The sequence below is a fragment of the Oncorhynchus mykiss genome, chromosome 3 (genome assembly GCF_013265735.2).
Source record: "Oncorhynchus mykiss isolate Arlee chromosome 3, USDA_OmykA_1.1, whole genome shotgun sequence".
Taxonomy (NCBI): Eukaryota; Metazoa; Chordata; class Actinopteri; order Salmoniformes; family Salmonidae; genus Oncorhynchus; species Oncorhynchus mykiss.
In genome coordinates, this window is record NC_048567.1 from 73,441,590 (window position 1) to 73,465,955 (window position 24,366).

Here is a 24,366-nt window from a genome sequence, read left to right on the forward strand (position 1 = left end):
TCCGTTAAAAGTGCAGAGAGCATCATGAAGAACAAGGAACACACCAGGCAGGTCCGAGATACTGTTGTGAAGAAGTTTAAAGCCGGATTTGGATACAAAAAGATTTCCCAAGCTTTAAACATCCCAAGGAGCACTGTGCAAGCGATAATATTGAAATGGAAGGAGTATCAGACCACTGCAAATCTACCAAGACCTGGCCGTCCCTATAAACTTTCAGCTCATACAAGGAGAAGACTGATCAGAGATGCAGCCAAGAGGCCCATGATCACTCTGGATGAACTGCAGAGATCTACAGCTGAGGTGGGAGACTCTGTCCATAGGACAACAATCAGTCGTATATTGCACAAATCTGGCCTTTATGGAAGAGTGGCAAGAAGAAAGCCATTTCTTAAAGATATCCATAAAAAGTGTTGTTTAAAGTTTGCCACAAGCCACCTGGGAGACACACCAAACATGTGGAAGAAGGTGCTCTGGTCAGATGAAACCAAAATTGAACTTTTTGGCAACAATGCAAAACGTTATGTTTGGCGTAAAAGCAACACAGCTGAACACACCATCCCCACTGTCAAACATGGTGGTGGCAGCATCATGGTTTGGGCCTGCTTTTCTTCAGCAGGGACAGGGAAGATGGTTAAAATTGATGGGAAGATGGATGGAGCCAAATACAGGACCATTCTGGAAGAAAACCTGACGGAGTCTGCAAAAGACCTGAGACTGGGACGGAGATTTGTCTTCCAACAAGACAATGATCCAAAACATAAAGCAAAATCTACAATGGAATAGTTCAAAAATAAACATATCCAGGTGTTAGAATGGCCAAGTCAAAGTCCAGACCTGAATCCAATCGAGAATCTGTGGAAAGAACTGAAAACTGCTGTTCACAAATGCTCTCCATCCAACCTCACTGAGCTCGAGCTGTTTTGCAAGGAGGAATGGGAAAAAATGTCAGTCTCTCGATGTGCAAAACTGATAGACATACCCCAAGCGACTTACAGCTGTAATCGCAGCAAAAGGTGGCGCTACAAAGTATTAACTTAAGGGGGCTGAATAATTTTGCACGCCCAATTTTTCAGTTTTTGATTTGTTAAAAAAGTTTGAAATATCCAATAAATGTCGTTCCACTTCATGATTGTGTCCCACTTGTTGTTGATTCTTCACAAAAAAATACAGTTTTATATCTTTATGTTTGAAGCCTGAAATGTGGCAAAAGGTCGCAAAGTTCAAGGGGGCCGAATATTTTCGCAAGGCACTGTATACACGCGACTCTTGGCGGCAGTAAGAAAGCCATCGCCATCTGTGCCCATTCAACATAGATTTACGTTTTTATTACTTCTAAACAAAATAACTTTTTTGGGGTACTCATATGCTTACAATGATGTTTTGATTCTTTCTTGAACAGTCACTAAGATTCAATTTGGTTGTGATCTTGGAAAAATAACTATGTTGGATGCAGCAGTTGTTAGCTAGAATGCTAACGCTCATTAACATTGGCTAGCTTTTGCTACAGCCTAAGAGCCATTTTACTGGTTGAAGTTTAAGTGCAGTTGATTTGCGATGATGACACAAACATTATATTAAGCAGGACATTCATACGAGCCTTAAAATCCAATTATAATCCAAAAGTAGTGTGAAATGCACTCATAAGCAACATGTAAATAGAGGCTGTGTTTGCTGGTGTTCTACGGTACATTTGGAAAGTATTCCGTTCTCATCAATCTACACACAATACCCCATAATGGCAAAGCATGAAGCACCTTTGGCAGCGATTACAGCCTCAAGCCTTCTTGGGTGTGACGCTACAAACTTGGCACACCTGCATTTGGGTACTTTCTCCCATTATTCATTGCAGATCTTCTCAAACTCTGTCAGGTTGGATGGGGATTGTCGCTGCACAGATATTTTCAGGTTTCTCAAGAGATGTTCGATTAGGTTCAAGTCCGGGCTTTGGCTGGGCCACTCAAGGACATTCAGAGACCAGTGTCCAGAAGCCACTCCTGCATTGTCTTGGCTGTGTGCTTCGGGTTGTTGTCCTGTTGGAAGGTGAACCTTCACCCCAGTCTGAGGTCCTGAGCCCTCTGGAGCAGGCTTTCATCAAGGATCTCTCTGTACTTTGCTCCATTTATCTTTGCCTCAATCCTGACAAGTCTCCCTGCTGCTAAAAAACCTCCCTACAGCATGATGCTGCCACTACCATGCTTCACTGTAGGGATGGTGTTTCCTCCAGATGTGACGCTTGGCATTCAGGCCAAAGAGTTCAATCTTGGTTTCATCAGACCAGAGAATCTGGTTTCTCATGGTCAGAGTCCTTTAGGTGCCTTTTGGCAAACTCCAAATGGGCTGTCATGTGCCTTTAACCTCTTTGGGCTGAGATCCCGCTAACGTGATCTATATAACAACAGCCAGTGAAAGTGCAGGACGCCAAATTCAAAACAACAGAAATCCCATAATTATAATTCCTCAAACATACAAGTATTTTACACCATTTTAAAGATACACTTCTTGGTAATCGCACCACAGTGCCCGATTTAAAAAAGGCTTTACGACAAAAGCAAACCAAACTATTATGTTCGGTCAGAGCCAAGTCACAGAAAAACACAAATTTTTCCAGCCAAAGAGAGGAGTCACAAAAAGCAGAAATAGAGAGAAATGAATCACTAACCTTTGATGATCTTCATCAGATGACACTCATAGGACTTCATGTTACACAATACATGTATGTTTTGTTCAATAAAGTTCATATTTATATAAAAAATCTCAGTATACATAGGCGCGTTACGTTCAGTAGTTCCAAAACATCCGGTGATTTTGCAGAGAGCCACGTAAATTTACAGAAATACTCATAATAAACATTGATAAAAGATACAACTATTATGCATGGAATTATAGATACACTTCTCCTTAATGCAACCGCTGTGTCAGATTTCAAAAAAGCTTTACCGATAAAGCACACCATGCTATAATCTGAGTACAGCGCTCAGAGACCAGTCAACAGAAGTCGGAAATAGCATTATAAATATTCACTTACCTTTGATGATCTTCATCAGAATGCACTACCAGGAATCCCAGTTCCACAATAAATGTTTGTTTTGTTCAATAATGTCCATCATTTATGTCCAAATACCTCCCTTTTGTTCGCGCATTTAGCCCAGTAATCCAAATTCATGACGCGCAATCACTAGGAGCAGACGAAAAGTCAAAAGGTTCCGTTACAGTCCATAGAAACATGTCAAATGAAGTATAGAATCAATCTTTAGGATGTTTTTAATATAAATCTTCAATGATGTTCCAACCGGAGAATTCCTTTGTCTTCAGAAATGCAATGGAACTCAAGCTACCTATCACGTGAATGCGCGTGGTCAGCTCATGCCTCTCTGGCAGACCTCTGACTCATTCCCCTCTCATTCGCCCCCACTTCACAGTAGAAGCATCAAACACGGTTATAAAGACTGTTGACATCTAGTGGAAGCCTTAGGAAGCGCAATTTGACCCCATAGACACTGTGCATTCGATAGGGAATGAGTTGGAAAACTACAAACCTCAGATTTCCCACTTCCTGGTTATATTTCTTCTCAGGTTTTTGCCTGCCATATGAGTTATGTTATACTCACAGACATCATTCAAATAGTTTTAGAAACTAGTGTTTTCTATCCAAATCTACTAATAATATGCATATATTAGGAACTGGGCCTGAGAAGCAGACAGTTTAAATCTGGGCACCTTATTCATCCAAGCTCCTCAATATTGCCCCCAGCCAAAACAATATAACTGAGGAGTGGCTTCCGTCTGGCCACTCTACCATAAAGGCCTGATTGGTGGAGTGCTGCAGAAATGGTTGTCCTTCTGGAAGGTTCTCCCATCTCCACAAAGGAACTCTGGACTCTGTCAGAGTGACCATTGGGTTCTTGGTCACGTCCCTGACCAAAGCCCTTCTCCCCCGATTGCTCAGTTCTGCCGGGCAGCCAGCTCTAAGAAGAGTCTAGGTGATTCCAAACTTCTTGCATTGAAGAATGATGGAAGTCACTGTGTTCTTTGGGACCTTCAATGCTGCAGACATTGTTCCTTACCCTTCCCCAGATCTGTGCCTCGATACAATCCTGAAGGACAATTCCTTTGATCACATGGCTTGGTTTTTGTGGACTCCAATCAAGTTTTAGAATTATCTCAAGAATGATCAATGGACGCAGGATGCACCTGAGCTCAATTTCAAATCCCATAGCAACGGGTTTTAATACGTATGTAAATAAGGTATTTAAAAAATATATATATATATATATTTTCAAAAATGTAAAAAAAAACTGTTTTCCCTTTGTCATTATGGAGTATTGTGTGTAGATTGATGAGGAAAAATGTTTATTTAATCCATTTTATAATAAGGTTGTAGTGTAACAAAATGTGGGAAAAGTAAAGGGTTCTGAATACTTTACAAATGCACTGTATAAGAACTCCCCCGAGTTCTGCCATCAACATGAGTGTATTGTCCTCTTGCGGCAATGTTTGCAAACACAGAAAGGGGTCTATTAGATTCCCCCTCTTTCTAAATTTCGAACTGATATTTTAATCTCTGTCACATAGGGAACTGCTCGCATTAGGACCGCAGTTTAGAACTGATATTTTAATCTCTGTCACATAGGGAACTGCTCGCATTAGGACCGCAGTTTAGAACTGATATTTTAATCTCTGTCACATAGGGAACTGCTCGCATTAGGACCGCAGTTTAGAACTGGATATTTTAATCTCTGTCACATAGGGAACTGCTCGCATTAGGACCGCAGTTTAGAACTGATATTTTAATCTCTGTCACATAGGGAACTGCTCGCATTAGGACCGCAGTTTAGAACTGGATATTTTAATCTCTGTCACATAGGGAACTGCTCGCATTAGGACCGCAGTTTAGAACTGATATTTTAATCTCTGTCACATAGGGAACTGCTCGCATTAGGACCGCAGTTTAGAACTGATATTTTAATCTCTGTCACATAGGGAACTGCTCGCATTAGGACCGCAGCTTAGAACTGGATATTTTAATCTCTGTCACATAGGGAACTGCTCGCATTAGGACCGCAGTTTAGAACTGGATATTTTAATCTCTGTCACATAGGGAACTGCTCGCATTAGGACCGCAGTTTAGAACTGGATATTTTAATCTCTGTCACATAGGGAACTGCTCGCATTAGGACCGCAGTTTAGAACTGGATATTTTAATCTCTGTCACATAGGGAACTGCTCGCATTAGGACCGCAGTTTAGAACTGGATATTTTAATCTCTGTCACATAGGGAACTGCTCGCATTAGGACCGCAGTTTAGAACTGGATATTTTAATCTCTGTCACATAGGGAACTGCTCGCATTAGGACCGCAGTTTAGAACTGGATATTTTAATCTCTGTCACATAGGGAACTGCTCGCATTAGGACCGCAGTTTAGAACTGATATTTTAATCTCTGTCACATAGGGAACTGCTCGCATTAGGACCGCAGCTTAGAACTGGATATTTTAATCTCTGTCACATAGGGAACTGCTCGCATTAGGACCGCAGTTTAGAACTGGATATTTTAATCTCTGTCACATAGGGAACTGCTCGCATTAGGACCGCAGTTTAGAACTGGATATTTTAATCTCTGTCACATAGGGAACTGCTCGCATTAGGACCGCAGTTTAGAACTGGATATTTTAATCTCTGTCACATAGGGAACTGCTCGCATTAGGACCGCAGTTTAGAACTGGATATTTTAATCTCTGTCACATAGGGAACTGCTCGCATTAGGACCGCAGTTTAGAACTGGATATTTTAATCTCTGTCACATAGGGAACTGCTCGCATTAGGACCGCAGTTTAGAACTGGATATTTTAATCTCTGTCACATAGGGAACTGCTCGCATTAGGACCGCAGTTTAGAACTGATATTTTAATCTCTGTCACATAGGGAACTGCTCGCATTAGGACCGCAGCTTAGAACTGGATATTTTAATCTCTGTCACATAGGGAACTGCTCGCATTAGGACCGCAGTTTAGAACTGGATATTTTAATCTCTGTCACATAGGGAACTGCTCGCATTAGGACCGCAGTTTAGAACTGGATATTTTAATCTCTGTCACATAGGGAACTGCTCGCATTAGGACCGCAGTTTAGAACTGATATTTTAATCTCTGTCACATAGGGAACTGCTCGCATTAGGACCGCAGCTTAGAACTGGATATTTTAATCTCTGTCACATAGGGAACTGCTCGCATTAGGACCGCAGTTTAGAACTGGATATTTTAATCTCTGTCACATAGGGAACTGCTCGCATTAGGACCGCAGTTTAGAACTGGATATTTTAATCTCTGTCACATAGGGAACTGCTCGCATTAGGACCGCAGTTTAGAACTGGATATTTTAATCTCTGTCACATAGGGAACTGCTCGCATTAGGACCGCAGTTTAGAACTGGATATTTTAATCTCTGTCACATAGGGAACTGCTCGCATTAGGACCGCAGTTTAGAACTGGATATTTTAATCTCTGTCACATAGGGAACTGCTCGCATTAGGACCGCAGTTTAGAACTGGATATTTTAATCTCTGTCACATAGGGAACTGCTCGCATTAGGACCGCAGTTTAGAACTGGATATTTTAATCTCTGTCACATAGGGAACTGCTCGCATTAGGACCGCAGCTTAGAACTGGATATTTTAATCTCTGTCACATAGGGAACTGCTCGCATTAGGACCGCAGTTTAGAACTGGATATTTTCAGTGAATTGCATTTGGGAAAATATTTGAAAATACGTTTTCTTTACTGCTTCATTACAGGAGTTGCATGTTCAATAATAGGTTAACGCCTTTTGACTGTGAGACGATAATCTCTGTGAGACGATAGGATTGCCATTGTCGAATGTCTCCATTAAGCTCTTAATGAAAAATGTCCTGTCCTTGTAAGCATGCATAGTATCAAAGAGGAAAAGGCAAAGCGAGAGGTTACACTCTCGCCAAAATCTGTCCAAAATAAGTCCAATGCGTTTCTATGGGCTTATTTTGGGCCTTCTCGCCTTGGGCCGGCTTCCATTGTAATGGCGGAAACATAAGAATCTCGTCATTATATACAGATCTCTGATAGTATTTTCTGTTGGTCATGTCATTTAACATTTTGAAAAAATAATACAGTTTGTTGACTGGTTAATGAGGGTCAGTTAGTCGGCAGCAAAATGTACCAAAATTTGCATCCCTAATCTACATGGGTGATGTGAACGAACTTGATTTGTTACCAGTTGCTTTTCCCCCCCAAAGTGAGCCATCTGTCCCTGAGTTCACACTCTCCCCGTGCACCATACAGCCTCCAACACAGAGAACAGAACACACAAACACACACAGATAATGCAATGCAGTCGGCCAAAGTATTCTAAAAGTCTATAGAGGATCTCCAAACTAACTCATCAAAGCCCTTTCAGCCAATCACAGAGATTGTTACTACAGGGTGACAGATGTCTGCTACTCAGTGTGTGAGAGACAGTATAGAGCCCAAGCCAAAACGTCTCTCTCTGCTACAATAAACTAATACTATGCTAGAGGCGAATGGGGAAGTCGATAGAGTGACATGACAATTTGACTTTCCAATCAATGCTGTGGATGTCACGGCGTAAAGAGTCATCATTCTCCCCTCCTACGGACAGACTGCCACAGAGACAGGGTTGTCACCGAGAAAGTTGATCAGGATCAATGATGTATTTCACACTGACACACAGTCACAGCACATTCACAGCACAGTCACAGCACAGTCACAACACAGTCACAACACAGTCACAACACAGTCACAACACAGTCACAACACAGTCACAACACAGTCACAACACATAGGGTATTATTCATTAGGGTATTATTTTAAAACATGTTATTTAACCTGTATTTAACTATTGGGTAAAGGGAAAACAGAGTTGTTGTTTTTTAATCTCCTGTACCGATAAAAGTTTCCCAGTTCTCTCTTCAAGCCCTTAATCCCATTTAACCTGCATCCCTCCATCACCCTGCCTCCCCATTTAACCTGCATCCCTCCATCACCCTGCTTCCCCATTTAACCTTCATCCCTCCATCACCCTGCCTCCCCATTTAACCTGCATCCCTCCATCACCCTGCATCCCTCCATCACCCTGCCTCCCCATTTAACCTGCATCCCTCCATCACCCTGCCTCCCCATTTAACCTGCATCCCTCCATCACCCTGCCTCCCCATTTAACCTGCATCCCTCCATCACCATGCCTCCCCATTTAACCTGCATCCCTCCATCACCCTGCCTCCCCATTTAACCAGCATCCCTCCATCACCCTACCTTTGATCTCTTTCTTTCCCTCCCTTCTCTCTCCCCCTCCTCTGCTCCCCTCTACCTCTTTTCCCTCCCCTCCCTGACCCCTCTACCCTCCACTCACCGATCTCCTTCCCCAGGCCTGAGTGCAAAATAGCCCCAGCAGAGGTCACCACAGCACAGCTCCTAAAGCCTCTCTGGCCCCCTTGTCTGTAGAGCTGCTCCAGGGTCAAGCGCGGTACCAAGTGGGCCCAGCCCAGTGAAGAGAAAGGCTGCTCAGACCCGTCCAGCGTCCTCAGCCGGGCCTGGTCCTTCAGCTCACACAGTAGTTCCCTGGAGCTCTGAGCAGCTCGCCGGCCTCCTTTATAGGATACGTGGTGCTTGTTGGCACTCAGGTAGTCCCGCTTGGCGCGCTGCAGTCGCGGGGACAGCATCCCAGAGGACACTTTTCCCCGCCAGAGTCGCTGCACCAGTGAGGCAGACTTGGAGGAGTAGTCCTCCTCTAAACCATCCTCTTCTTTTCCTCGCCTCTCCCCCCCATGATCCCCCACCATGATCCACCTCTTGTGGCTTTTGTTCGTCTCTAACCCCTCCTCATCCTCACGTGAGGACCTGCGTGTGGTTCGGTTGGGCCCCCGGCCGGCGGAGGCGGTCCAGGCAGGTCTCTCACTGTTTCGAGTTACTGTTAGGTCGGAGTGGGAACCCACGTTCTCCGTGCTAGAGGAGGACCAGGCAGCCAGGGTCTGGGCGTCCAGGTAATCCTGCTGCTGGCGGCTGCCCCCCTCCGTCTCTTGGCTGGTCCCGTAGCTCAGCTCCAGGCCAGGCTCAGGGGTGGTGGAGGAGGAGCTAGGCTCGGAGTCTGGGTAATGGTTAGGGTCTTGGTCGGGATATTCTGTGGTAAAGGTGTTGTAGGTGGGTTCGGGCTGGGAGCCCATGATGGAGCGGTGCTGCTGGTGGGAGGCGCCTTGGATGGAGGCCAGGCGCCGTGTGTCGGGGTGCTGGGAGAGCGAGGAGCTGGCGGAGGTCAGGGGCTCGTTGTACACAGGGGTATCCAGGAAGTAGGAGAGCAGAGCCAGGAAGAGGAGGGCCCACGCCAACATGCCCACCAACAGCAGCCTCCGCCACTGACGCATACTGGACTTCATCTCCTTACAATCTCTCACACACCTATACGCACACCAGGCCAGCTCCAATCAGCAGTCAGAAGCCAGGACACAGCAGAGAGGACAACAGGAGGGCCTGCAGAGGTGAGAGGTCAAAGGTGACAGTTAGTCTTCACCTTAAGTGGACCTGAATGTTTTGACTTTGATTAAAATAAATCCCCAGTCTTTTCAGATGTATTGGTATTGGGGTGTGTGTGTGTGTGTGTGTATCTTATTGTCTTTTCCTTGACTTACCTCACCTGGTGCCCCTATACCATCTGGTGCCCCTATATATAATTTGGGCTTCTCAAACAAACGTGGAAATTCTGGTAATATCTGAAACTTGGCTAAAGAAGACTGTGCCGGATACTGACGTGTCTCTGGCTGGTTATAGATCTGGCAGAGGTGAAGGTGTCGTCAGATTTACAAAAGACAACTTACATTTTCAACATGTGCTCTTCGCCAATTGTCTGACTTGCTATCTAACTTGGTGAATCTGAAAGATACATTTTGGGTGATATTAATCTGGATTAGTTAAAGTCAGTTTCTGATATGCTGATATCTTTCAGCCTCATTTGATAACTGAACGAATTCGCCTCAACTTTAAACACACTGAACAATCTATTTTACAGTGCCTTGCAAAAGTATTCATCGCCCAAAAGTATTCATCGCCCTTGGAGTTTTTCCTATTTTGTTAAAAATGCGTGCACTTGTATTCACCCGATTTGCTATGAAGCCCCTAAATAAGATCTGGTGCAACCAATTATCTTCAGAAGTCAAATAATTAGTTAAATAAACTCCACCTGTGTGCCTTCTAAGTGTCACATGACCTGTCACATGATTTCAGTATATATACACACACCTGTTCTAAAAGGCCCCAGATTCTGCAACACCACTAAGCAAGGGGCACTACCAAGCAAGTGGCACCATGAAGACCAAGGAGCTCTCCAAAAAGGTCAGGGACAAAGTTGTGGAGAGGTACAGATCAGGGATGGGTTATAAAAACATATCAGAAACTTTGAACATCCCACAGAGCATCATTAAAATTATAAAAAAATTGAAAGATTATGGCACCGCAACAAACCTGCCAAGAGAGGGCCGCCTACCAAAACTCATGGACCAGGCAAGGAGGGTATTAATCAGAGGCAACAAAGAGACCAAAGATAACCCTGAAGGAGCTGCAATGTTCCACAGCGGAGAATGGAGTATCTGTCCATAGGACCACTTTAAGCCGTACACTCCACAGAGCTGGGCTTTACGAAAGAGTAGCCAGAAAAAAAGCCATTGTTTAAAGAAGAAAATAAGCAAACACGTTTGCGCTTCGCCAAAAGGCATGTGGGAGACCCCCAAACATATGAAAGAAGGTACTCTTGTCAGATCTGATTTTTCTCCCCCTTTTGGACATCAAGGAAAACGCTATGTCTGGCGCAAACCCAACACCTCTCATCACCCCGAGAACACCATCCCCACAGTGAAGCACGGTGTTGGCAGCACCATGAGGGGGGGTTTCCATTGGTAGGTACTGGGAAACTGGTCAGAATTGAAGGAATGATGGATGGTGCTAAATACAGGGAAATTCTTGAGAGAAACCTGTTTCAGTCTTCCAGAGATTTGAGACTGGGGTGGAGGTTCACTTTCGAGCAGGACAATAACCCTAAGCATACTGCTAAAGTAACACTTGAGTGGTTGAAGGGGAAACATTTAAATGTCTTGGAATGGCCTAGTCAAAGCCCAGACCTCAATCCAATTGAGAATCTGTGGTATGACTTAAAGATTGCTGTACACCAGCGGAACCCATCCAACTTGAAGGAGCTGGAGCAGTTCTGCCTTGAAGAATGGGCAAAAATCTGAGTGGCTAGATTATAGCTTATAGAGACATACCCAAAGAGACCACTTTCTGGCAACTTGTCTGGACCTCTGGCAGTCTCTATGGGGGTACCACAGGGTTCAATTCTCGATCCGACTCTTTTCTCTCTCTGTATATATCAATGATGTCGCTCTTGCTGCGGGCGATTCCCTGATAAACCTCCACGCAGACGACACCATTCTGTATACTTCTGGCCCTTCCTTGGACACTGTGCTAACTAACCTCCAAACGAGCTTCAATGCCATACAACACACCTTCCATGGCCTCCAACTGCTCTTAAATGCTAGTAAAAACAAATGCATGCTTTTCAACCGTTTGTTGCCCGCACCCGCACGCCCGACTAGCATCACCACCTTGGACGGTTCCGACCTAGAATATAGGTGTCTGGCTAGACTGTAAACTCTCCTTCCAGACTCATATCAAACATCTCCAATCCAAAATCAAATCTAGAATCGGCTTTCTATTTCGCAACAAAGCCTCCTTCACTCACGCCGCCAAACTTACCCTAGTAAAACTGACTATCCTGCCAATCCTCGACTTCGGCGATGTCATCTACAAAATAGCTTCCAATACTCTACTCAGCAAACTGGATGCATTACATCACAGTGCCATCCGTTTTGTTACTAAAGCACCTTATACCACCCACCACTGCGACATGTATGCTCTAGTCGGCTGGCCCTCGCTAGATATTCGTCGCCAGACCCACTGGTTCCAGGTCATCTACAAGTCCATGCTAGGTAAAGCTCCGCCTTATCTCAGTTCACTGGTCACGATGGCAACACCCACCCATAGCACGCGCTCCAGCAGGTGTATCTCACTGATCATCCCTAAAGCCAACACCTCATTTGGCCGCCTTTCCTTCCAGTTCTCTGCTGCCTGTGACTGGAACGAATTGCAAAAATCGTTGAAGTTGGAGACTTTTATCTCCCTCACCAACTTTAAACATCTGCTATCTGAGCAGCTAACCGATCGCTGCAGCTGTACATAGTCCATCGGTAAATAGCCCACCCAATTTACCTACCTCATCCCCATACTGTTTTTATTTATTTACTTTTCTGCTCTTTTGCACACCAGTATCTCTACCTGCACATGACCATCTGATCATTTATCACTCCAGTGTTAATCTGCTAAATTGTAATTATTCGCCTACCTCCTCATGCCTTTTGCACACAATGTATATAGACTATTTTTTATCTACTGTGTTATTGACTTGTTAATTGTTTACTCCATGTGTAACTCTGTTTTTGTTTTGATGAATCTTGTTGTATTTATGGTATGTTCACAGGGCTCCCTGGCAAATGAAACCCTGGTCTCAATGGTGACCCACCCTGAATAAATAAAACATTTCATAAAAATGTAAATAAATGTATTACAGTCCATGTGTCTTCCAAAAGAAAATGGGGCACTGGGAAATAAAAGGTACTAATTAGCGGAGAGACATCACACATGAGTTTGTGTTAGTTTGTTACCAATAACTATCTACAGTGAACAACATTACAGTTCGGGTGAAAAGGTTAAGCCGTTAGGGTTAGCAGAAGTTAGAAAGGGGAACCTTTGCTTTAAGAAATGTACAAAACTTAGTGGCCAGTGACAGTCCTTGTCAACAGTGTGCGCAACTAGTGAACTGGAGTCAGGTGCAGGAGAGCAGAGATGAGTGAACAGGCACACTTTATTTGGCAGACGGAAAACAGTCAGAAGCAACTGCGTAACGCCACTCCCGACAAAGGCAAAAGCGAATAGCGCACTTATCACACAAATAATGTACAGCATACAATACCACGGGTTCCAAACAAGACCCGGCGAAAAACCAGCATGAAGCGTCACACATGACACGTAACGAACAATTACACACACAGACATGGGGGGGAACAGAGGATAATATACACGTAGAGTGATGAGGGGATGTAAAACAGGTGTGCGGAAAAACAAGACAAAACAAATGGAAAATGAAAGGTGGAGCGGCGATGGCTAGAGGACCGGTGACGTCGACCGCCGAGCACCGCTCGAACAAGGAGAGGAGCCAACTTCGGCGGGAGTCGTGACAGTCCTTGTAGATCAATCATCTATAAAGGCTGGTCATTAGGGACGTTCATTCATAACCGTTGCTTAAATTTTAATATTAATATACATTATTTTTCAACTTGGAGCACTCCATACATACGTTGTGACGGCCCTGAATTTTTCTGAACCGTCTCAGTGCTTCTCCTTCCAATAGGGTGCTTTCCCTTTAATTCCCAACTAAATAGCCAGCATCAGCTGCGCAAAAGTGGGGTTGTGAGTGGGTACAGTATACTGTGGATGATCTGACTATGATGTGAAATTCTGGTACAATACACAAGCACACACACACAGAGTAATAATAAATCAACCGTTCTACAGCCCTTTCTAATATGTTTTGGGCCTGTATTGTTGGAACACATCTCTGGAGACAGGGAAACTATGAGAGGGCAGGAAAGAACTAATCCTGAGAGGTATCTCCCCTAATTATGGTTCATCTGGCCCTGAGGGCTGACCCTGTAGTGGCCAAGCCCAGGGAAGGAGCTCCAAACTGGGAAGTAGCGATCTCTGGGGAGCCCCTGTGGTTGTCCAGACCTCCCACACCAGGCCACACAGAGAAGCCAAGAAGAAAACGCTGACCCTGGGCTACACTGAGTCAGGAGGTAGGGTGGGGCCCAAGGGAGGACAGAGAGGAAAAGGTACACACACCGTGGAATATGAAATACAAGGAACAAAAAAAGAGTGGAGGCTCTTATAGCAGCAAAGGGGAGGACCAACTCCATATTAATGCCTAGGATTTTGGAATGAGATGTTCGACGAGCCGATGTCCACACACTTTTGGTCATGTAGTGTGTACACACTTTTTTTTATTTCCTTGTATTTTGTGAATCAGTGTTCTCTCTCTCTCATACAGTGCCTTGCAAAAGTATTCACGCCCCTTGGCGTTTTTCCTATTTTGTTTCATTACAACCTGTAATTTAAATGGATTTTGAATGTAATGGACATACAAATTGTCCAAATTGGTGAAGTGAAATGAAAAATTAATTTGAAATAATTAAAAAAAATAAAAAACGGAAAAGTGGAGCGTGCATATGTATTCACCCCCTTTGCTTTGAAGCCCATCAATAAGATCTGGTGCAACCAATTACCTTCAGAAGTTACATAATTAGTTAAATACAGATTATGCAAAGCTGTCAAGACAAAGGGTGGTTATTTGAAGAATCTCAAATCTAAAATATATTTTGATTTGTTTAACACTTTTTTGGTTACTACATGATTCCATATGTGTTATTTCATAGTTTTGAGGTTTTCACTATTATTTTCCAATGCAGAAAATACTACAAATGATCCTGGAATGAGTAGGTGTGTCCAAACTTTTATTTTTTTTACCCCCTTTTCTCCCCAATATCGTGGTATCCAATTGTTAGTATTTACTATCTTGTCTCATCGCTACAACTCCCGTACGGGCTCGGGAGAGACGAAGGTCGAAAGTCATGCGTCCTCCGAAACACAACCCAACCAAGCCGCACTGCTTCTTAACACAGTGCGCCTCCTACCCGGAAACCAGGCGACCTGGTTAGCGTACACTGCGCCCGGCCCGCCACAAGAGGCGCTAGTGCGCGATGAGACAAGGACGCTGATGTTGGGCGATTAGGCCTGGCTCGCAGTCGGCGTTCCAAGTCATCCCAAAGGTGTTCGATGGAGTTGAGGTCAGGGCTCTGTGCAAGCCAGTCAAGTTTTTCCTCCTCCACCAAACTTTATGCATTCGGACAGGTACCGTTTTCCTTGCATCTGCCAATCCCAGATTTGTCCTTCGGACTGCAATATGGTGATTCATCACTCCAGAGAACACGTTTCCACTGCTCCAGATTCCAATGGCGGCGAGTTTTACACCACTACAGCCGACGCTTGGCATTCAGATTTTTACACGCTACACGCTTCAGCACCCAGTTCTATGAGCTTGTGTGGCCTACCAGGAGCTGTTGTTGTTTCCACTTCACAATAACAGCACTTACAGTTGACCGGGACAGCTCTAGCTGGGCAGAAATTTGACGAACTGACTTGTTGGAAAGGTGGCATCCTATGACGGTGCCAGGTTGAAAGTCACTGAGGTCTTCAGGACGGGCCATTCTACTGTCAATGTTTGTCTATGGAGATCGCATGGCTGTGTGTTCGATTTTATACAGCTGTCAGCAACGGGTGTGGCTGAAATAGCCGAATTAACTCAAATATACTCATTTAGTGTATTTACAAGGACACATTCTCCTGCTAAACCCACTCAAGCATGGTCACACACAACTTCCACTTCTGCTGTACCACCCCGCCTCATTGCCCCATCCTCACCCCAGAGCGGGCCAGAACCCTAGGGCTTGTACCCTGCTGGGTGTTATGAAGCCACCATGGTGTTCCATCAACCTAACTGCTACAACTCCACACGTCACTGTCTGGCCTTCCAATACTGCTGCAGCACATCACTGCAGTGAACTGATTGACTGACCCTAGCAGTCAGGTCAACTTCACACATACGGAGTAGAACCTAAGGAGTAGAACTCTGTCTCTGCTCTAGAAATACAATTATTTTTGGAAGGCTCAATGATTAGCCAGAATCTGTTACTATCGGCAGCCGTGTTGTGTGGAAGATCATGCTGCTACTGCTCTAGCAGGCAAACACAATGATGGGAAACTGTAAATTACATCGCTGTAAATTATTCCGTTGGAACTTCCACCGACATGCAAAGCACACACTTCAATCACCGTTGTCAAACACAAATAACTGTTTTTTACCGTATGTGGAGAATGAGAAAGGGGGGAAATAATTGACCAAATTGGGTCACACTTCAAACAAACCAAGGTACAAATGCTTAATAGGGCATTCATGTGCCCTACATAGATGTTTCACAATTAATTTATGAGCAAAGTCATCAAGGGCGATATAAAAGGTCCATAAATGTGGTCTTTACCAAATATTGTATAATCATCAAATAATCATTTTGCCAGCCTTTATATAGTATGATGTATGCTATATATTATGTGTATGAATGATTACTGAAGCATCTTTTCTGTATATAAGCATCAATATATAAAAGGTTGTCGTTTGCTTGAACTTGGTCCCAAATACTGTATGAGGAAAACATTTCAAAAAGTTTAACATGGATTACGGCATCTTCTCTATGAGTACCAGCCCTCCCTCAGCCGTGAGTCTGTGTATCCCACGCTAAGTGGGAAGCGGAAGAGAGATGTGTGGTGGTTTGTAAATGAGTGAAAAGAGAATAATTAAGTCTCAGGAGATTTGGGTTTCTCATTAAAAACACTGACTTCAAGCAGACAGGAAGGAAGGAGAGGAAGAAAGACGAAGAGCGTTGAAGAGTATAATGTATGATTGAGTTCTGTAGTAGAGGGTTAAAGACAAACCAACATTTGAGAGTAGAGTATAATTAAGCAATATGGCCAATATACCACGGCTAAGGGATGTTCTTTCGAACAACACAACGCGGATCACAAACCCCTGAGGTGCCTTATTGCTGTTATAAACTGGTTACTAACGTAATTAGAGCAGTAAAAATACATGTTTTGTCATACCAGTGGTATACAATCTGATATACCACGGCTGTCAGCCAATCAGCATTCAGAGCTGGAACCACTCAGTTTATAATTCCTTCTACTGTATATATATATATATATATATATATATATATACACACATCAATGGTACTGTCACGTTCGTCATAATGAGAAGACCAAGGCGCAGCGTGATATGAATGCATACTTCTTTTAATGAAGAATAAACCCTGAACAAACTTTACAAAACAACAAAACAAACGTGAAGCTATGAGACACGAGTACTGACAGGCAACTACACAGACAATAACATACAAAATACTCGTGGTAGATGGCTACCTAAATATGGTCCCCAATCAGAGACAACGATAAACAGCTGCCTCTGATTGGGAACCAATCTAGGCAACCATAGACATATAAACACCTAGCTATACAACAACCCCATGACATACAAAAAAACCTAGACAATACAAAAAATACACAAACCACCCATGTCACACCCTGACCTAACTAAAATAATAAAGAAAACAAAGATAACTAAGGTCAGGGTGTGACAGGTGCTACACACAGGCAAAGCACAGGCTAAGCATTTTGTTCCTCATACATTATTTGAGTGTTCTAAAGTGAAGGTGTACAGTACATTGTGTTCTGTCCAAAACATCAAGCCCTTCTCCTTTAATATTTATCTGTTAACAGTCCATGCTGGAAGCATGCTGTTGGATGCTCAACTTCAAATCCACTCCTAGCCCCTATCAGCTAGCCCAGTTGATTTCATTGTTTATTTTTATTTCACCTTTATTTACCCAGGTAGGCTAGTTGAGAACAAGTTCTCATTTGCAACTGCGACCTGGCCAAGATAAAGCAAAGCAGTTCGACACATACAACAACACAGAGTTACACATGGAATAAACAAAACATTCAGTCAATAATACAGTAGAAAAAAAGAAATATTCGGTTCCCCGTTTTTTTCGTACTACGTCATCTAATTGCAGTGGTGTGAAGAACTTAAGTAAAAATACTTTAAAAAGTACAACTTAGGTTGTTTTTTGGGGAAACTGTACTTTACCATTTATGTTTTTGACTTTTACTTCACTACATTCCTAAAGAAAATTCTGTACTTTGGTCATCCCTACTGCCACTGATCTGGCGGACTCACTAAACACAAATGCTTTGTTTTTAAATTATGTCTGACTGTTGGTGTGTTACCCTGGCTATGTGTAAAAAAATAAATAAAAAAAATTTGCAACCATATTATTAGCCTGTTTAACCTCTCTTTCATATCGCCTGAGATCCCCAAGGATTGGAAAGCTGCCGCGGTCATCCCCCTCTTCAAAGGGGGAGACACCCTGGACCCAAACTGTTACAGACCTATATCCATCCTGCCCTGCCTATCTAAGGTCTTCGAAAGCCAAGTCAACAAACAGATCACTGACCATCTCGAATCCCACCATACCTTCTCCGCTGTGCAATCCGGTTTCCGAGCCGGTCACGGGTGCACCTCAGCCACGCTTAAGGTACTAAACGATATCATAACCGCCATCGATAAAAGACAGTACTGTGCAGCCGTCTTCATCGACCTGGCCAAGGCTTTCGACTCTGTCAATCACCATATTCTTATCGGCAGACTCAGTAGCCTCGGTTTTTCTAATGACTGCCTTGCCTGGTTCACCAACTACTTTTCAGACAGAGTTCAGTGTGTTAAATCGGAGGGCATGTTGTCCTCTGGCAGTCTCTATGGGGGTACCACAGGGTTCAATTCTCGGGCCGACTCTTTTCTCTGTATATACCAATGGTGTTGCTCTTACCCTAGTAAAACTGACTATCCTACCGATCCTCGAATTCGGCGATGTCATCTACAAAATAGCTTCCAGTACTCTACTCAGCAAACTAAATGCAGTTTATCACAGTGCCATTCGTTTTGTTACTAAAGCACCTTATACCACCCACCACTGCGACCTGTATGCTCTAGTTGGCTGGCCCTCGCTACATATTCGTCGCCAGACCCACTGGCTCCAGGTCATCTACAAGTCCATGCTAGGTAAAGCTCCGCCTTATGTCAGTTCACTGGTCACGATGGCAACACCCACCCGTAGCACGCGCTCCAACAGGTGTATCTCACTGATCATCCCTAAAGCCAACACCTCATTTGGCCGCCTTTCCTTCCAATTCTCTGCTGCCTGTGACTGGAATGAATTTAAAAAATCCCTGAAGTTGGAGATTTTTATTTCCCTCACCAACTTTAAACATCTGCTATCTGAGCAGCTAACCGATCGCTGCAGCTGTACATAGTCCATCGGTAAATAGCCCACCCAATTTACCTACCTCATCCCCATACTGTTTTTATTTATTTACTTTTCTGCTCTTTTGCACACCAGTATCTCTACCTGCACATGACCATCTGATCATTTATCACTCCAGTGTTAATCTGCTAAATTGTAATTATTCGCCTACCTCCTCATGCCTTTTGCACACAATGTATATAGACTCTTTTTTTTCTACTGTGTTATTGACTTGTTTATTGTTTACTTCATGTGTAACTCTGTGTTGTTGTCTGTTCACACTGCTATGCTTTATCTTGGCCAGGTCACAGTTGTAAATGAGAACTTGTTCTCAACTAGCCTACCTGGTTAAATAAAGGTGTTCTCAACTAGCCCACCTGGTTATATAAAGGTGAAATAAAAAATGATTTAAAAAATTGTGCCGTCTGGTTTGCTTAATATAAGGATTTTTTATTTTATTTGTACTTTTACTTTTGATACTTAAGTATATTTTAGCAACTACATTTACTTCTGATACTTAAGTATATTTAAAACCAAATACTTTTAGACTTTTACTCAAGTAGTATTTTACATGGTGACTTTCACTTTTCTATTAAGGTATATTTACTTTTACTCAAGTATGACTATTGAGTACTTTTTCCACCACTGACTACTGCAACACCGTTTCCTCTGCCATGCACCCTCACATTGGTGCCACAAAACAGAGACGATGATTTGGAGGTTCGCGGAAAAAAATGTGCCGTTTTTGGATATTGATTTAGTGATTGTTAGGGGCGCACAGAAATTCCATGTGTGGAGTTTTTAGTTGAGATTATTTGTTTACAATATGTTAAGACTCTAATTCATACAATATGTTATGAATTTATTGTGCTAAATAAGATCCCATACTGCATTTTTTTCTCCCCCAATTTTGTGGTATCCAATTGGTAATCACGTCTCATTGCTGCAACTCCCCAACGGGCTCGGGAGAAGCGAAGGTCGAGTTATGCGTCCTCTGAAACATGACCCGCCAAGCCGCGCTGCTTCTTAACACACTGCTCACTTAACCCAGAAGCCAGCCGCACCAACGTATTGGAGGAAACACCGCTCAACTGATGACCGAGGTCAGCTTGCAGGCACCCGGCCAGCCACAAGGAGTCGCTTGAGTGCAATGAGCCAAGGAAATCCCCCCCGGCCAAACCCTCTCCTAACCCAGTCACAGCTGGCTGTGAAACAGCCTGGGATCGAACCACAGGCTATAATGGTGCCAGACCTCTGCACCACTCAGGATTCTGGACTGCAACTTTGTTTCAGATCTACAGAAGCATTCTCACCATTCACACAATCCCTATAGGGCTATACACTCATCACCATCTTTTTAACACTCTATAAAATCTCTCATTGAGTAAAAAAAGAGAGAGTTAAGACTGTTCGCCTAAGCGTTAGCAGGCCCTTTACCCCAAGGAGGTTCATGGTAATTATTTTACATGGCAGACAAAACCACATATTGAAATAGAAAGAGAGAGAGGGAGAGGGGGGCTAGAAAAACAAAGGGAGATACAATGAGAAACTATTGTATGTAAGGGTGAGCAAGAGAGCGAGAGCGAGAGCGAGAGCGAGAGCGAGAGCGAGAGAGCGAGAGAGAGAGCGAGAGCGAGAGAGAGAGCGAGAGAGAGCAAGCGTGTGAAAGAAAGAAAGAGGAACTAGGATGAGAAAGGGGGATTATGGTGTGGGAGAGGAAGGGAATGAAACAAAAGACAAAGGCAGCGTGACATGGAATAAAAGAGAAACAAATATACAACCGAGATACAGATATAGAACTACAAATATACCCATACAAATCTGTCAAACAGAAGGACAGACGGACGAGGCTCTCAGTTTTTTTATTTTACTAGGCAAGTCAGTTAAAAACAAATTCTTATTTACAATGACGGCCTACACTGGCCAAACTCGGATGACGCTGGGCCAATTGTGCGCCGCCCTATGGGACTCACAATCACACCCGGATCTGATACAGCCTGGAATCGAACCAGGGTGTCTGTAGTGACGCCTCAAGCACTGAGATGCAGTGACTTAGACCACTGCGCCACTCAGTTGATGCTGGTTGATAAGACTTTACCAAAATGTTACCAAAGTCATGTGAAGAACCATGACATAACTACAGCCAGAAAGAACCCAAGATGGGAGAGATTTAAATGTGAACAGTCTGTATGGAAAATCATTTAGCTCACAGTTCCATTCAAACCGCAAAACTGTTCAACTGTGAACTGAGATGCACCCAATCACCTCATCTGCCCTCGAGCAATGCAGTTAACCCACACAACAACTCCTCAGAGGGATTCGGTTAAATGTGGAAGACGCATTTCTTCTAAATGCAGTCAGTTGTGTAACTGACTAGAAACACTCTTTCACTTTCTCTTTACACATCCTTCTATATACACGTTTTCCCTCATCAAATCTACGCACACTACCCCATAATGACAAAGCAAAAAACAGGTTTTTAGAAATGTTTGCAAATGTATTAAACATAAAAACTGAAATATCACATTTACATAAATATGCAGACCCTTTACTCAGTACTTTGTTGAAGCACCTTTGGTATTTGGTATTTTATTAGGATCCCCATTAGATGTTGCAAAAGCAGCAGCTACTCTTCCTGGAGTCCACATGACATAATACAGAACAGTAATAGACAAGAGCAGCTCAAGGACAGAACTGCATACATTTATGTAGTGATTACCGCCTCAAGTTCAATTTTGGTTTCATCAGACCAGTGAATCTTGTATCTCATGGTCTGAGGGTCCTTTAGGTTACTTTTTTTTCCCAAGCGGGCTATCATGTGCCTTTTACTGAGGAGTGGCTTCCGTCTGGCTACTCTACCATAAAGGCCTGATTGGTGGAGTGCTCTAGAGATTGTTGTCTTTCTGTAAGGTTCTCCCATCTCCACAGAGGATCTCTGGAGCTCTGTCAGTGTGCGTTCAAGGCCATTCTCCCCCGATTGCTCAGTTTGGCTGAGCGGCCAGCTCTAGGAAGAGTCTTGGTGGTTCCAAACTTCTTCCAATAAAGAAAGATGGAGGCCACTGTGTTCTTGGGGACTTTCAATGCTGCGGAAATGTTTTGGTGCCCTTCCCCAGATCTGTGCTTCTGCACAATCCTGTCTCAGAGCTCTTAGTCCTTCAACCTCATGGGTTTTTTTTACCCACTTTTTCTACACAATTTTGACGGACGCTGTGGCCAAACCCTCCCCTAACCCGGACGACGCTGGGCCAAACCCTCCCCTAACCCGGCGGACGCTGGGCCAAACCCTCCCCTAACCCGGACGATGCTGGGCCAAACCCTCCCCTAACCCGGCGGACGCTGGGCCAAACCCTCCCCTAACCTGGCGAACGCTGGGCCAAACCCTCCCCTAACCCGGCGGACGCTGGGCCAAACCCTCCCCTAACCCGGATGACGCTGGGCCAAACCCTCCCCTAACCCGGACGACGCTGGGCCAAACCCTCCCCTAACCCGGACGACGCTGGGCCAAACCCTCCCCTAACCCGGACGATGCTGGGCCAAACCATCCCCTAACCCGGACGATGCTGGGCGCCACCATATGGGACTCCCGGTCATGGGATAAAACCCCAGGCTGTAGTGACGCCGCAACACTGCGACGCAGTGCCTTAGACCGCTGAGCCATTCGGGAGGCAATGACTTGGTTTTTGCTCTGACATGCACTGTCAACTGTGGGACCTTATATAGACAGGTGTGTGCCTAACCAAATCATGTACAATCAATTGAATTTACTACAGGTGGAATCCAATCAAGTTGTAGAAACAGCTCAAGAATGATCAATTGGAACAAGATGCACCTGAGCTCAATTTCGAGTCTCATAGCAAAGGGTCTGAATACATTTTGTATAGGTTTTGGCTTTGTCATTATGGGGTATTGTGATGTCATTATGGGGTATTGTGTGTAGATTGATGAGGAACATTTTTTATTCATCCATTTTAAAATAAGACTGCAACGTAACAAAATGTGGAAAAAGTCAAGGGGTCTGAATACTTTCCAAACGCACTGTGCCTCAGCATTTTTGTCACTTAGATAAGGGTGACAAGACATGAATTGACCCCGTGTGTACTTGATTAAACTCACAGATTCGCACTTTCGGGACTATTCTATTTGTGCTATTAGGTCGGGCCAGCAGGGCTAGATAAAACATAACACTATTTCTACTCAGGTTTGCCAGTCATCACAGTGGCTGTTCCACTGTCATAAGATTGCTATTGAAACCAAATCGTGTTCTATGACCCATCACAGCCTTGTACTAAAACTATAATGCAATATTGGAATCCATTCACATTAAGAGTTCATATTACATTAGACTTTCCTTAGACCAAAGGCATTTTTACGAGTATCGATTCTCTCACAGTATATGACAGCAGAGCAGACAACCGAGTCGCTCGGATATTAGAACATTTAAATGAACAAATCACAGCGAGCAAAGGATGGAATGGAATAAACGTAATTCATCGTCTTTAGAGGAAGAGGAGAGAGAAATGACGAGAGGGTGAGAGGGATAAAGAAAGAGAGAAAAAAGGGTGGTGGAGAGAGGGAGTAGGCAAAGATAGAGGAAAGGAAAGAAAGAGGAAGAAATGTAGATGTCACACAGGAAGGGTAAGATGCACAGGAAGAATATAAATCAATGAGGTCATATCCTGCCTGCCAGACTACATGAACAGTGCATCCGTCTTCACTTGCTCCCTGCTCTTCACCTACAGGTTCACCCTACTCCACTTGCAGGGGCCAGAGAGGTGATATTACTCTCATATCGAATACTGTATCTAAAAACTGCAAGCGTTTTAGTTTGTTTTGCTGAAAGGGCATATTGGATCTCCCAGCTCGAGTGCTAGTGAAAGGAAATGCCAGCTCAGAAGGTTGCTATGCTAACCCCCCTAGTTTGGCCTGGAGACATTCAGGAATTTTCCTGAATTAAATATAAAATAACTGAAATGTAAACAATGCTAAAGAAATCCCATAATCCCCAGGTTTGAGGGTGGTCTGAGTTGGCAACCCTGCTTGCTCCTATTGCCATCAAGTTGCCTATAGCTGCCACGGGATAGCATAGGACTGCATCAGATTACAGTGATGTAAAGGGTTATAGTAAAGTAGGACTGTTCCATTGGATTAGGGCTGGATTGAGCAGCAGTATGTTATAAAATAGGATTACTCCTAGATAGTAGAGGATAGGATAAGGTAGAGTGGTGAAGTGAACCGGTAGGTGAAAAAAA

The 24,366-nt window shown here is 43.9% G+C and overlaps 1 protein-coding gene across 3 annotated transcripts in view; it reads right to left on the minus strand.

Annotated features, from left to right (window-relative positions):
• Positions 1 to 24,366, minus strand: part of st6gal2a (ST6 beta-galactosamide alpha-2,6-sialyltranferase 2a) — a 166,952-nt gene that overhangs the window by 103,420 nt on the left and 39,166 nt on the right. For all 3 annotated transcript variants that reach the window (XR_005051374.1, XM_036975117.1, XM_036975116.1), the window contains exon 2: positions 8,398 to 9,512. Coding sequence is in view for 2 of the 3 variants with exons in the window: in XM_036975117.1 (XP_036831012.1) it covers positions 8,398 to 9,418 (1,021 nt within the window). In the remaining variant the exon portion in view is untranslated. The remainder of the gene's footprint in view (positions 1 to 8,397; positions 9,513 to 24,366) is intronic.